At 36.8% G+C, this 16369-nt stretch overlaps 1 protein-coding gene across 2 annotated transcripts in view; it reads right to left on the bottom strand.

The window, feature by feature from the left end:
• Positions 1–418: 418 nt before the first annotated feature.
• LOC306883735 (follistatin-related protein 5-like) overlaps positions 419–16369 on the bottom strand; it is a 142254-nt gene continuing 126303 nt past the window's right edge. For both annotated transcript variants that reach the window (XM_079439166.1, XM_079439167.1), the window contains exons 13-16: positions 16042–16191; positions 11690–11797; positions 11180–11304; positions 419–2716 (exon numbers count right to left, since the gene is read on the bottom strand). In XM_079439166.1, coding sequence (XP_079295292.1) covers positions 2014–2716; positions 11180–11304; positions 11690–11797; positions 16042–16191 — 1086 coding nt within the window. In that variant the 3' untranslated portion in view covers positions 419–2013. The remainder of the gene's footprint in view (positions 2717–11179; positions 11305–11689; positions 11798–16041; positions 16192–16369) is intronic.

Genomic DNA, 16369 nt, shown 5'->3' with positions numbered 1-16369 from the left:
AAATGTATGTCATTGGTTCATTTTCTCCCAGAGCCAAGTATGTGAGTCTTTTTACCAAATTGTGCCTAAAAACCAGCTGCTTTCAACTTGTTACAGGGTGCTTATTATTTGTATGCAATAGCATGCTTTAACTTTATTTAAAGTGAGTTTTAATAAATGAAGTTCGGCTGTCTAGTGGAGCATGATGTATTATTGAATTGTAAATGATGACATTCTGCAAGATAAATAACATTTACGCTCTAAATGAATCTCTTAAAGCTTTCCAGGTGAAAAGATTCATACCGAATCCATCAAATTTGTTGATGCACTAATGCATAAATTCATGCGGATTGGGATTTCAATTCATTTTCCAGTCCATTCCACTCATATTACAGAGACAAAATAATACTCAAAACCTTTTTTTTTTTTTTTTTTTTTTAAAGTTATAGGCTTTATTTAACTGCCAAAATGTCAAGCATGTTTCTACATAAATAACAACCACAAGAATCAACATACATGGCTACATGGAGCTGATGAAATCTCTGGATGTGACATCTCAATGTACTTGGTCATTTGTGGAACAAAGACAGTGCAGCTCTTTTGTCTTAAAAATAAACAAGGGGAAATGAATCAACCTGAACCATTTGAAGATGACTTTTGGCTAGCTATTGTGTTGTACGTGAGCGTAGACCAACCTGCTATTTACAGAACGCAAGTAACTAAAAAAACCAAACAGTCTGGGAATAAGGAAAATACAGTTGATAAAAAGCCATATTGTATGCATTTTAACAAAATATACAAAATCTAAAACTAAAACATGATAACATATAAGTAATTTGGGGGGAAAAGCTCAATTCATGCAGCCCATTGGCTGGAGTGTCAATGAAAATGCATAGACTCTGTCCATCGAGGAAATAATTCAACATCGTGAGCACACTCGTGTGCTTCCTACAGACACTAAAAGATTCCTTTGTTCGTGCTCTTGTAGCATTGTGACTCTCAAACTCTTAAATAAATGTTCCCCAGCTATATAACCCTTGCAATGCATAAATTATGTCTAACATCACACCACGTGACGCACCAGTTACTGAAAGCGGACTCTTACGGCAGTGGCTGTGACTGCTGAGTCAACTAAAACTTGATTCCTTACGTGCCCTTGAAACACTACAACCTCCCTTGCTAAGATTATACAGGATCAGAGCCGTCCCTAGGTCTGTTATGTTTTCTATTGTGTAACAGACTAATTCTCAGTTTTTCACTGATCTAACCAGTGTTGGTTTTAATTGGGGGTTCAACACAAAGACTTTTTGGTGTCTTCATTCTTACACCCGAACATTTCATGAAGATTTACAGTTGTCAAACACATCATTACCAATATCTCAATATCCACAGTAGGTGACAGTTTCCCAGCACGATGCTGTTTTCATAAGCTAGATATACCTCGGGGGCTGTGGGAGTTATAAACAGGTGAAATTTAAGTGTAGCTCTCGTTTTCACTCTGCGTGTGGAAAAGATGAGGAGGGTTTAATCCATAGGCTCGGGGGGAATAATTATGTTTACTTTCTTTTTTTTAGTGAGTATTCCTTCAAGGCACTGGAAAAATGGGCCGAATGCATTTTGTATGTGTGTTTTAAATGTTAACAGGGAGATGAGGAAATATCATTCCTAAAAGATGCCAAAATCACTGTTTTTCTGGGTCCGTATCAGTTGAATCGATTCAATCAATCAGTTAAACATTTCTCACCTTCAAACAAAGTGATTCTTACTGACTTTCTTATTAAAAGATACCAATGCTAGTTTGATGCCACCTAATATTTTTAGAGAAACTACTTATTAGCTATTTGACTCGAAAACCTGGCTAGCTTATCGAATACAAGCATTTCCCAAGTTCTCTTTTCCAATGCAGGTTTTTGAACAGTCAATTTAGTATTTTGTCCCAAAGTTGAGACTTATTTTATTCTCAATAAATTAAATGGAGACCAAATTCAGTGCAACCTGTTTGTTTGTTTCCCTCTCAAGCCCCTTTAAAACGGCTTACGCCTCTCCCACCCACACCACAGTATTTCCCAAGGGAACGTCGGTGATCTCACAGTTGAGTTTATCCAGCCGCCCATCCAGTATAAACAGGGAGCTTTGAGAAGGGGTCATGAGGTACTGTCCGAACAGCCCGCTGCCAGTCATGACCCTGTTCTGGCGGTTCCAAGGCCACTGAGCAGCCGGCGTGGGCTGCTTTAGGCTCTTGATCATTTTGACGTTACCGGTGCTGAGCTCCACAAAAAGAGCATCTGTCTGGCGGCCAGAGCTGCCGAACACGTTATACTGGTTAGCCTCAGTGAACGAGGGCATGAAGTCCAGATCGGACAGGTGCAGGTTGGTGTGAATGTCAAAGGGTTGGCCGATCTCGCCCCGCACGGACACATGCTGCAAGCGCATGAGCCCGTCACGGTCGTCCACGCTCACTAAATAGTGGCCATCAGGAGAGACATAAGGTGTGCCACTCACATCCCCATTTGGACCGATGACATTTTCTGTTACGCTATCGATGATTAATTGTGGCCGTACCGCACCTGTTGAGTCTGGCCGACAGTTGACGAAGTAGTATCCGCCCAGGTGTGTGTAGGCGAGGGATTGTGGGATGCAGTCGTACTGCTGCAGACTAATGTTTTTCACATAGGAGGTGGTTTCCAAATCGATCTTATGAAGAGCTGGTTCATTCTTGTGGAGGATGATACCAAACCTATTAAAGAAAAAATATGCGTTAGGCGATATCAGTTTTTGTCAAGCAAAACATTAATTCTACACAACTTTTTTATGTTTCTTTGTCAGAACAAGTTCACCAGGGTTTTGTAGCATTCAGAATTAAATTATGCTGCCATTAATTACTCACCCTCATGTCTTTCCTACCACAGAGTACTATCACGATTAAGGTCCAGAAACATTGCAAGGAGATCGTTAAAATAATCAATGTGACATCATGAATAAAGTCGTAATTGTTTTCTTTGTGCGCAAAAGTATTCCCATAGCTTCGAAAAATTATGGTTGACTGACTGATGTCACACGGATTATTTTACTGATGTCCTTGCTACGTTTCTTGACCTTGATCATGGTAGTACCCTTGCTGTCTATGGGAGGGTCAGAGAGCTCTCAGATTTGATCAACAATATCTTAATTTGTGTTCCGAAGATGAATGAATGTCTTGTGGGTTTGGAACGACATTAGGGTGAGTAATTAATGACAGCATTTTCATTTTTGGGTTTCATTTTTAATTCGAATTAAAACTTATTTAATGATAATAAAAATAAATAATTTTGAAATAGTTATAATTTTAAACAATGTATGAATATTTAAATATATTTAATAAATTACATTTTCATTGTATGGACCATAATATTACAAAATTGACTTTGAAATCTTCAAAATTAAATCCAGTATCAATATATAATCAATTACATTTTATGTCAATATTTATTCTTATATGTTTTGTAGTATATCATTTTATATACATCTGAAAACAATGTGGCGGACACAGTGCAGTGCTCGATGACAAAATTCAAATCTCATTTTCATAGTACTGTCTAATCAATTGGGGAACAATATTCTGCAAGCATAAATAGGCATAATTAGTCAAACTAAAGATTAAATCATTTATATTTTGTTGACAATTTTGTCACATATTCCTCTTCTAGACAACTCATGAATTGATAGAAAGCCAGTTCATAAATTCGGACTTTTCCCCAACCCCCGAAGCTTTGTAATTATTAAGGATCTGTATCGGTGAAATAAAAGCTCCAATCCCAAGTTAAAGTGTCCCTGGAACTGGATCTAACTCCACTGCACACTTGAGTAATGTTGCCCTGAGGGCACTGCGCTTGCAATTAATGAAGTGTAAGTTGCTTTGGATAAGAAGTAGCTGCCACACCGAAAGTAACAAACGAAGCTTCTGAGTGAATAAACCCAGAGTGCAAGTTCAAGTTTAATGAGGAAGATCCAAAAGCTTTAAGGGAGAGAAAGAATTCAATGTCACATCTCTGTTCATCAGTCCATGCTAAATATCCTCTGCCAGATGTCTGGTTTCATAATTGATTTCAATTAAAAAATTAATCATCCACACTTTGTCTCATCCATTGAGAAATCCAAAGAGCCCAATTATTGGCTATAAAAAATTCTCAGAAGAACCAAGAACAAATGAAGTTGGTGAGGGAAATAAAGGATCTGACAAAGTCCAATTAAATCTGCATGCTCTCAAATCAATTCTAGCACAGACTTCAAACCCTTACATCCATCTTCTTTTATGCACTCGAGAATGAGGCCGCTGCCTGTGTCTGGCCAAAAGGCCACGTCTGCTGCAGACCAATGGGACAGATTATCACCGCCCGTGATGAGCTCCATCAGTTGGCAGCCGGTGTCCGTCTATTAGCTACAGGCCAGGCTGCTTTGGCTGTGATGATATGGTCGGGGCTTAATTTCTATATTATGAGGTCCCGGAAGAAGGCCTGGCGACAGATCTGGCAACTGGGGGGCAAAATCATGGAATATGAACGTAAAAGTGTATGTTCAATACCCTTCAATTATAAATAGGATTATTTTGCTAACAATAAACATCCTGCTGTGTTAATAAAATAGCAACTCTGTTTGGTTTAATGGTCAAACTGACCTCAAATTACATACAATTTTGTAATACTGAAATAATATGAATCATGTATTTGACAAGCTACAATAAAGGTTCTTTTCGCTCTACTTTCAAAGTGTTAAATTTTGACGATTTGAAACCAATTTTTGTACATGCTTTCCAAATCACATCTATGTGTCAAAAATAGTGCACATTTATCACCTTAAATGTGTAAGAGTCAAAAAAATTTGTATAGATGCTATTTTTACACTAAGTGCAAATAGCTATAGATTCTTTTTACACTATGTTAAAATAGTAGGATTTTCTGCTATTTATACTACTTATTGCAAATAGTGGCAATTACCTGCACCTCGGTATTGTAGTAGGCCTACATTATAAAACAGTATGCAATAATAACTTATTGAGTGCAAATTTGAATTTTAATTCAAATTATTAAATGAATGCCATCTTATTGGGACAATAAAGCCCTCCTACACCTACTCTAAAGCCGGGCTCACACTGTGCGATTTTTAATAGTCTTTTGCGATTGTTGCTTGTCACACTGTACGAACATGATCCCCATGTCAGACTGTAGGATCTCAGTTGTCTTAATGTCAGACTGTACGACAGTCAAGACGCGATAAAAACGGACATACTTAAGAAGACTTGTCCGGAGTTTTACGTCATCAACACGTGACCCGCGTTCTCTCGCTATAATGGTAGCTAGCAAACAATAGCAACGTGTAGCGTCAGTGTTTATTAATTACATGCCTTGATGTTAAAAAAAAACAAACGAAAAATACTGGGCAAAAGAGGACTTTATGGACTTCCAGTTCTACAGAGCGAACTTGAGGTAATTTTGTTATTCGAGTTTAAACATCCTGCCCCTTAATAAATAAACTTTAAGTAAACTTTACTTTGTACATATATTGTTTTTACAAATAATGAATGGTTTGAAGTTGTCGCGCTAATTGCGTCATCAAGTTCAGTGCTCCTATTGGTTCTTGGTTTGACGGTCGTCGTAGGAGATGTCACACTGCAGGAAAGTGTCTGAAATCTTCTGACACTGCCAGAATTTAATCGGAGGAAAAAATTTATCGCAACGGCCATTAATCGGCTGTCGGTGAACATGTCAAACCAGCGATCTAGACAACCGATTTTAGCCTAGTATTATAGGAATCTTTTAGGATTTTCTAAATTTGTCTCAGACGAACAAATCGTGGCTAAAATCGCACAGTGTGAGCCGGGCTTAAGCCTACCCGATACTTTATTTTCAACTTTTTGATTATTTCCTTAATTTTTTTTGAAAACACATATATTTTTTTCTGATGTGATTTGAAATTTGAAAAGGGAGAAAGTTCACCAAAAGGCAGATTCGAACCTGGGTCGATCACGTCAAAATGAATATGATACACATTTTACCATCTGCGCCATTGGAACTGACTACTGATGACTGTCTTTTGTAATGTTGACTAGGCCAATCAAACGTTGGTGGGAGGCGTTAGTATAAATAACCTCTGCCAACAAGGCAGGCTATTTGCACTTAGTAAATAGACACTCCGAAATAGTTTCACCAGTGTTTCTAGCAATTTAAATGTCAAACTTATCAAACTGATCCACTTTGTGTGATTTGGAGATTCTTCTGCATTTCTTCTGCACAACACATCTACTAAACTTTGCATTATGATGCATTTACGATGCTAAATAAATAAATGTAAAAAATCAAGAAATAAGTTGTTGTTTACGTGTGTTTTTTCGAGTGATTTTCTGCCTTTGCACAAAGTTTCTTCTTTCATTACTTACGTTACTTCTTACATTTCATTTCATGGATTAAAAAAAAACACCAAAATGAAAAAAATATTCACCCTACAGAAACAAGAAAGGACAGAAAGGAAGGAACAGTGTGAATTTACTGGAAAATATTGCAATTAATTTTTTATGTTTTAAATTGTGGATTTTATTTTTCTGTGTATTAATCTGCATGTACCTACATTTTCTCATGAAATTTAAAGTTGCACTTGGAGCCCAGTACCTTTGCATACCTTGGAATTTTGTGTGTGTAAAATTTTGGTGGTAAATCCAATGCAACAAAAACATGAATAAAACGATGAAGATGGCAGCTGCTAGTACTCGTGAACATACATCAATGATACAATTCATCCTGGATATGCTTTAAAAAAACAGGCCTATGTGCTATGGGGGTCAGTACAATGCTTTCAGAATCAGCTTTCAGCTTTGTTAAACAAATGTATGTTTGATGCAACCCATGGGGAAACATGCATCACTCAATAATGATTACAAACAGGTTTTGTAGAGCTAGATATAAAACATTTCTACAGGGGCATGTGATGATGTATCCCCAGAATAGGATACTTAAAGGGTCACATTTATTTTTTGGAGCTGGCACATACAGCTCTGCCATATGGATATCTGCTGCAGATTTCATTACTCTATAAAGTCACTAGCCTCTACCCATGCAGTCAATATACAATAGGACAGCTCTGTAATTTCATAGTAAAAAGACAACACAAACAGGTGTTTTTGTAGCATTGTGAATACTTTGTGATTTCTGCGTTTGTTTATGCACTGCAGGGCAATTTATAGAGACACTTTCCTGTTGTAAATCAATGCTGTTTCCCAGCTGAACCTTAGGCATCCCAAACAACCTTTCTAATGAACAAACAAAACAAATTTGCTCATTCATGGAGACACTTGCATTTCCACAAACTCCTTCTATATTTACTATTATTTTAACACTTTAGACTGTAAACGTGTAATTAGCATTAGTAAAGGGCTTACTGTACAATTAAAAGAAAATAAATAAGTTATTTTTTTTTTTTACTGTTGACACGTAAACATATTTGCCCGCAGGCTGGATGCGGATAAAAGCATGACAGAATGTCAATGAATGCCGTGAATGGGACTCCTTTAGGCTGTTATTTTCGCAGTGTGAAGGTGTGTAAATGCTAAAATAATTTGACAAGCTGACTAAAATGTCACATGCAGTCTCTCCCCTGTACAAATCCCTCTTCAACAGGCCACTGCCACAGGTGAAGTCAAAACATATGAGGCATTTCAAATGAGAAACAAATGAAGTAATTATTGAATCACGGATCACCAAACATTCCTCCTTACAACAGTACAAATGACACCGTTTACCAGTCACAGATCTTATTATGTCAGCATATTTACAAAAATCAATATCCTCCTCAGGATTACGCAAGTAAATTCATATCAATTTACAAGGCACACTGAGCTCTCTGGTTGATCTATTTGTTATTTATGGGTATTCGTGCGTAAAGTGTGGTCCTAGCACGCATTTATTGTTAGATAAACACTGATGTACGGTATTAAATGTAAAAATAGTTTCTAAAAAAAATTAAACCTTTGGTGTGTGCAACTTTTGAGATGTACAAATGTTCACAAATCATTTGAGAGTCAAAGAATAGGTTGTCTATTTTATAATCAGTTAACACATTTTTACTGTATTTTTGATCAAATCAATGCAGCCTTGGTGAGCTTATATATTTTTCATGTTTCATGTTTTTTTTTCTTTTCTCAGAAAGACGTCAATACACACCATTTTTCAAGTCCACATCCACCGACATTAATCTACTCTCCAGCCTGGTTTGTTTGTCTGACAAAAATTGCAGATTCGCCGTTATGATTGGTCAGATCACCTGTCAATCAAACTCCTGACAAAAGGTAAATTGTGTCAACATGATTTAAATACATTATGTTTTCCATATGTCATGCCTGTTTTATTTAGGCCTATAAAATGGCATTAAAACTATCTTACTCAGACAAAGTATCACTATCGTTTACTGTAACTGATAAATGCAAGCATGGGATATATAGCTTGAGATTGTGGCAAATCCAGTTCCAACCATTCTTCAGAAGATTTTTAAACAGCTGTAACTCTCTAATGTTGTGTGTAAAAGAGATTTAGTTGTTTCAGAGGCTGTCAATACACTTTATACAAAAATACCTTTGAGATCAGCATGTCTGGTCTTGATCTGTGAGTTTGTTTTTTCTCACATAATCACTCTCTCAATCTTTAGCTTATTCCCTTTAGATCAATGATGTAATTCCACAAACATCTTACATAATGGCATTTAAAAAGAAACACAACTTCTCCATCCAAAAGCTAATGTCGTGCTAAATCCAAACTCGTGCCAGGCGAAGATCAGAGGGCTGTAATACTTTACACTGGCGTTAACCTCTATTTCAGTATAGAGCACTGATGTTGCACTCTGTTGACTCGGAGCACTGAAACACATTACTCCATCAGAGAGCGGACAGCACCGCTAAATGTCACCAGCCTACTGGGACAGCACACTAACAAAAGTGTACATACCCTCAACTGAGCGTCCTGCAGTTTATTCAAGAAAAACGAGACTGACACGCACTGAACTCCAGTGACAGGAACCGAATTGTAGTGCGGTACATATCAGCTAGCGCGTTATTACTGCTAGTAAATATTGGGGTGAAAGCAAACAGCTGGGCTCAGTGACTCGTCTATGAAGAGAGTGTGTGTGTGTGGTATGCGTGTAAGCCGTATTATCTCAGGCCTCGAAAGGATTGAAAATTAAACTGGTCTTTGTGCATTACGCTGCATCCTCTGGATGAACTCTCTATTGGGGCTAAGATCATGTCTTTTAACAAAGCTGTGCTGAGGATCTGCAACTGAACTACAACAATGTGTTTATTCTCCAAAACCTTTATTAACACCATAATAAGAGACACAGACTATTTGAACAACAAAAAGATGTTTCCACATAGATAAGTAAACAGGATAGATGCTTTTAGCATTTACTGATCATGAGATTCAGTTATGATAATTTGACCGGATAGCCTTATTAAAATATGATTTGATTTGATTAGATTGCAAAGAAACTGTCAATCATCTTGCCTCACAAGGTAATTGATGGCTCTGATCCAAAACCTAGTGAGCTGCCTATGTAGGAGGTATTTTAAGGCATCATAGCTGTGCTGGAGACATAAAGGCTATTGAAATCAGTTAATCAAAGTTCCTGTAACAATCGTGTTACACGATTTTGGAAAAATACCATTCATTTTCTCCATAGGGGAAATTATTTTTAATAAGAACTTTTAAACCGTTGAAGACAGACTTACTGTAAGCTACAAGGTTGATTGATGGTATAGTATATGCTTAAATTACATCTCCATCTTTCCCGCTTTAAAGCCATTTACTACACAGCCTTGTACCTTTGACTTTTTGTACAATTTTCATATACTTTTCTGCTTCAAATTAAATTTTGTAATGTTGCGATTCACCTTGCAGCAGGATGGCTTGGCTCATAGATTATAACCAGGGTGCGATTTGGGGGGGATGCTTTTGAAAACTTTTTTCTCTCTCCATAGGAGGAAGGTAATAGCCTAAGTAACCTAATGTTAGTGTAATCTGTTAATAATGCAATAAACCTGTCTTTTTAGGCAAGTAATATAGGCCTAATGTGTGTCATGTCATGAAATGTTTTTAATACGACGAAAACTGTATTTAACGTGATCACAATCTATTAAAAACATTGTAATTAAGGCCTATTAATTGTAATGATTTCATTTCCACGGTTACTCAAGCAACTAATAAATTTTATAGAGAAAGCGAGCAAAGAACACAGTATCAACGGAGCTTGTTGAACCATTAAGTCGCAAAATGATTCACTATTTCGAAGCGCTCCAATTAGATCACATATTGCAAATAATTTGATTCAGAACGGGACTTCAAAGCGTGTATCGCGAATCATTTGATTTAGATCAGGACCTTGGAGAGAGATTGCGGGATGTTTTTATCCCTACTGGGAATGAAAATAATTCAGCAGAGGCTAGGATGCATAAACCAGAGGGGGGAACACCCCCCCCCCCCCCCCATCCCCCTTGGCAACTCGCACCCTGATTATAACTAAAGACAATACTTCTGGAACCAAGGCTGCTGAAAAAGTGGGCTGGCACTTTTGCACTCTATAGAGCGTTCTCACTTATGGTGTTTCTTTTCAGTTAGGATGCTGCGTATGTAGGCAGGAAACAGCAAGATTTTGGAACAGAGTTTTCTTTACGACTGCCGCATTGTAATTTTTTTTGGGAACATTTTACATTGTTTGCTACTCTTGTCATCAGCAGCGTGACTTGCTTTCTCAATGAAGAGAACAAGTAATCTCTCTAGCGTTTGGAATTGAGCCATTATTTTTTATATTAGCACGACATGATAGCGTAAGTAAACATGCAATTGCCAACAGGGGACAATAAGAGGATCAGGGCATGCTCAGTACTCTTCATCTCAGATTTTAATCAATTCAAATGAGATTTCCATATCCACGCAACATCTCCTGGTCTGTTTATTTAGGGTTTAAACTCACATTTCCCTCTTGACTACCTCTAAATCTACTTTCTCATGTGAGTGACTATGAATGCACAAAATGGTTTATTAAGATCTAAATGTCAGTTCCCGAATGAAATTTACATACTATCCGGAACTAGAGCTGTTTTCTCAGGAGTTCTAAACACACTCAGTACGTGTTCATACATCGTTCATATATATATATATATGGTGGTAGTCTTTCTCTCTTTTACCTGATGTGATTGATGGTGAGGCTTATAGGAGGAATGAAGAAATCCTCCACCCTGTCGAAGCGATGGCCAACCGGCTGGGTGTGTATGGTGTGGTGGGACGTGCTTCCGCTGGCTTGGCTGATCACCTGATGTATGGATAACCCACAACAGGAACACACACAAGAGGGAGATTTGTGAACTTCTAAACGTCAAAATTCCCCTTGTCTTTGAGGAACTCAATGCATTCTGTCTGTGATTAACCAAAGCTATGCATTATGGAGGAGGAGACTGTTCCAATTATGCGATATGGAACCCCACTGAGACCCCTTGCTATGCTGGTTCAATTTTACATCACTTGGGAATGCTCCAAAAATGTCAACTAAAATCATCAAAACACACTCTCAGCAGGGCTTACTCATATTGAATAATCAGATGAGAGAAGTAGTTAGGCAGAACGTCCCAGTACTCTTGTTGAAGAGGCATCAGGTGGCGATTAGCACTCAGTTATGAATCTGGAGTGATTTGACTTACCTGGAGGGTTGGAAAGTTTTTCTCGAGATCTCCCCAGCTCAGGAGCCACACCTGGTCATGAGACTTGTCATAGTGCAGCTTCACTGGAACCCGGTCGGTGTTCACAGTCTGTTGACAAGAGCAGATCAACAGTTTCCATTTGTTTATCAAAATGAGATACTGTAGTAACATTTAACGACTGACATTGTAGTTTATATAATAGGGTTGGGCAAATCTCATGTTCAAAAAGCCTCATGATCCATAAAAAAAATGAAAGTTAATTTAATAAATCATAATTAATTTATATGTAATTTATTACCTAATTTAATAAATAAACTTTCATACACTACTGTTTAAAAGTTTGGTGTCACTTTTCAAAAAAGAAACAAATAATTTTGTTCAGCAAGGTCCTGAAAAAAATCTTGTTTTACACCAAAATATTATGCAGCACAACTGTTTTCAACATTGATAATAATAATAAATGTTATGTGAGCACCAGATCAGCATATTAGAATGATTTCTGAATAGAAGCTGAAAATGTTTCCCATCACAGGAATAAATTACTTTTATTTTCAAAAATATATTAAAATAGAAAAGTCATTTTATATCGCAAAAATATTTCACAAATACTGTCTCACTGTATATTTGATCAAACAATTGAAGGCTTGGTGAGCATATAAGTCTTCTTTTAAAACATTCACAAATATATACAGATATATTCACATTTTAGTAATTTGATATAATATACACTATCATAGTCAGTTAAAAGGCACACAATCCAGTTAGAAAGATGCTACACAGTATTCATCATTAAGTGAAATGTTATAATTATCTCATGCTAGGCACAACTAAGACAGACACTTCAGCATTTTTGCCCCTGGTCAGTAGAGCGTCTTTGAAAAACTGATCAATTTTCCACATTGTTTGCTTTTCAAGCGTCCCTGTGAGAATTCAATGAAATCACTGGAACTCATTATATTAATTCATGAAGCAGATTCCCACCCATGCTTTTTAACTTTCTACAGAAGTCACCATAAAAATTTACAAGTCCACCAAAGCAACTATCCATGACAGAGAGAATGTGTGTCGCTTCCAAAAGCACAGATGTATGTTTTTTGCACATGCAAAGTTTGGTTATGGGCATTTTAAATAGAGTGCTGACAGTAACAATAGCTCAGCTCGTTTGCAATAATAGCTTTGCATCCATATCCATTCTCTGTCACCTGGCTGGAGATATTCCACTGGGAAACAAATGATTCATTTTGTGCAGTGATAGCCTTACTGTGCAATTTTCACACCTCATTGTGCTTACATGGATGCACACGAATATGAAAAAAATGTTAATTCGCACACTGAGCATTGCAAAAATTATTACACCCTCTCTCTCAGTAGGACGGACATTTTTTTCCCCTCAGAATGTCTCTAACTTCAGATAAGTGTATTCATCTGATGCAGCATTCACTGTTAAGTCCTCCACAATGTGAGCATTTGCACAGCTTGTTTCGACAATACACAGCATTAAAAGAAACCAAGAGAGAACTAGTGTTCGTGTGTAGCTATGATGAAGGAGGGTGATTGTTGTCTTCAGCGTCAATCTCCATGTGTGCAATAATCTGCAGGAGCAGATGTGCACATTGAATTTTTATCCCAGCACATTCCCTTCCTCCTTGCGAGGATTAGACTGAATAATAGAAACTCTTTAGCACAGATAAACACATTCTCACCACTATCCACTATAACAGATGTGTGAAGTTTTTAGGGTTGTTCTGATTCCGATACTAGTATTGGAAATTCCACGATACCACAAAAAATCTGGCATCGGTATTGATGAGTACTTGAACCGACCCGATACCATTTCCTTAAACAAGACCTATAGTTATGCCCACTAGCTTTGCTTAACGCTGCAAATCGGAAATCAATTCTTCTTTGCTGCTCAGAATGCAAACACAGGAAGTTGTGCTGTGTTGCCATAAACAACCACTATTTAGAACAGCGAAGAAGAAATACAAACGCGCTAGCACATTGCCAGTAAATCACTTGCATATGACTAAATCTTCACCCTTAGCAACTAACTGATGTCTAATATTAGCCACTGGCTAATAAATGCTCAGATTTTACTCGCCAGTGTGTGAGTTGGAGGCTATGTATAAGTTTAGCACAGATATATTTTCATTCACCGAACACTCTGACTGAGTGCTTCGGAGTTTCACTCTCCGTCAAGCAATCAGGGCTGAGTTTCTCGATAACGACTGATCTTAGCACTTAAGAGCGTTTTCTACGAGTCATTTTACGAACGTTCGTTATTGTTTCACTTTTGGGTGGTTTACACATAAGTACATACATAATAAATAATTATTCATAAAAATAAAAAGAATAGGTAAAATAATAAAAAGAAAAATAAAGTTTATAAAGTTTATTATTAGAAAAATAAAGAAAAATTGTTTCTTTTTTATTATTATTATTATTATAACTGTTACATACATATATATATATATATATATATATATATATATATATATATATATATATATATATATATATTAAACACAGCACAGCAGTTAAACACTGTGGAACAAATTACATTACATTGCAAAATTGTACATAAGATTAACATTGTGTGTTTACAGTATGTGTTGCCATTCTGTGCCTCGGCTGCACGAATGTGCTGCTGTGATTTAATATGCTGAGTTTTTTCCCACCGTGTCCGATATTAAAATTAATGCGACACACTTTGCAAAAGGCGTGGGCATTGTTTACATGGCTTCGAGACAGGCAATTAAATTCTTCCATCCAGCTGTTGTTAAATTTACACAAATATTTTTTTTCTTCGCTGGAGCACCACCTGACTATTCTTCTTCCATTTCTACTACTGATGGTATTCGACTTCCCGCGTCTACTACTTGCGCAGAAATCTACAGCGCAGCTGGGTTGTAGGTAGTCAGGTTGAGGTCACGAATGGTTTGAAATTTGTGTGTTGTGTCGATTGTGTGAGGTGATGCGTTTCATACAAGATCTGGCAACTGTACAACCTTGGAATAAAATATTGATGTAATTATTCATATAACTAGATTTGGGCCATACAAATTATGGGAGTTTCCTGGGAGAAATAACAAAATGGGAGGGGTGTGAAATACGGGAGACTCCCGGGAAAAACGGGAGTGTTGACAGGTATGGTATAACCAGATACACACCCAGGTATTGGGTCAGTACTTGGTATTGGTATCGGGAAGAGAAAAAGGGTATCGGAACATCTCTAGAAATCTTCAATCGTACAAAAAAGTTTTGGTTAAATAGTGAATCCTCAGGCTTAAAACATCATTTGTAGACAAATATTACACTCTTCTCTTTGTTTCTCGAATTCTAAAAGATCAGGTGGCTAATTAGCACTTGCTAATCTGAGGTAATGAAAACCAAACTCCTAGGTGATTGAATGATCCCAAGTGCGACCCTTGTCAGCACATTATGAAGCATCATGGAATACCCAAGTGAGTCCTGGCATGGAGAAAGTCTTGCTGGCACTCATCTGGGCATTCACTCTGAAACAAAACTACTTTTCAGCCTGAAACATCAGCTGCTTCTAAGATGCAAGGCAACCTGAAGCCAAACAATCCAGATCACAGACCATGGAAAGTCACAGACATATCTATTTCTCGACAACTAAATGAATAATTCACTCAAAATGGAAAATTCTGCCATCATTTACTTACTCTCATGTTTTTCCAAACCTGAATAACTTTCTTTCGTCTGTGTAACACAAAAAGTGACAATTTTTCATGCTGTCAAACATTTTTTAATTACCGATATTCATATTTAGTGCTATTTTTTTCAGTTTTAGTATTTTTAATACTTGAACTTCAATGTTGTTTCCAAATCAACATTTAATTTTTTTTTACCTAATATTTTTATTTGATTTTGTATTTATTTCAACTGGCAAAAACTAATTTACTGGTTTAATTTAACAATCACAACACAGACTAGTTCTCTTTAGTTACCAAAACATTGTTTTGAGTAATATCTTTTCAGCAAATCAGTCAACATTTTGTGTGCTGGTTTGGAGCAACTTGAGGAAACTACTCAGTATACAACTCATAAACAACAGATTATTAAGTGCCCACGGCAGACAAAAAATAAAATAAAATAAAATATATTGGAAACCATTCCGTATTATATGTAAATGAAGAATAAACATGCTAAATAAACATGTTAAAATATGCCAACTAGAATTGTAATTTTAAATATTTGAGGATTATGAATTATGTAGTAAACATGGCACATTACATACGTTTATTAAAAAGCAGCATTATTTAAATTTGATGGCGTGTCTATGGTATGTTCATGAGAATAATGTTTTAGTTACTGATTCATTGGTTTACCTGAACAGCTTTCTGGGATTGGATGTCTACAATGAGCAACCTGTTCAGCAAAGGCTGTGTGGCGTAAATGAACTTGTCCTTCACATTGACGGCTGATGTCCACATACATTTCTGATCCTTCTCTCCCTCCACTTGTGGACAGACCTCCTCCTTCAGAAATAAGATGCAAAAAAAGGGTTATTAAAACAGACTAGATATAGAAATATTAAGGATTTTTAGAGTAAATGCATTTCAGAAGTGGCTCTAGGAAACTATGAAGAACACTTCTGAGTTGAAGGTCAACAATGCTACTAAACTTTTCCATGAAGCCATAAAAATAAATGAGTTC

This window comes from Barbus barbus (assembly GCF_936440315.1).
Source record: "Barbus barbus genome assembly, chromosome: 17".
In the NCBI taxonomy this organism is placed as follows: Eukaryota; Metazoa; Chordata; class Actinopteri; order Cypriniformes; family Cyprinidae; genus Barbus; species Barbus barbus.
Note: the sequence above shows the minus strand (reverse complement) of the source record. Positions and strands in the feature narration are given on the sequence as shown.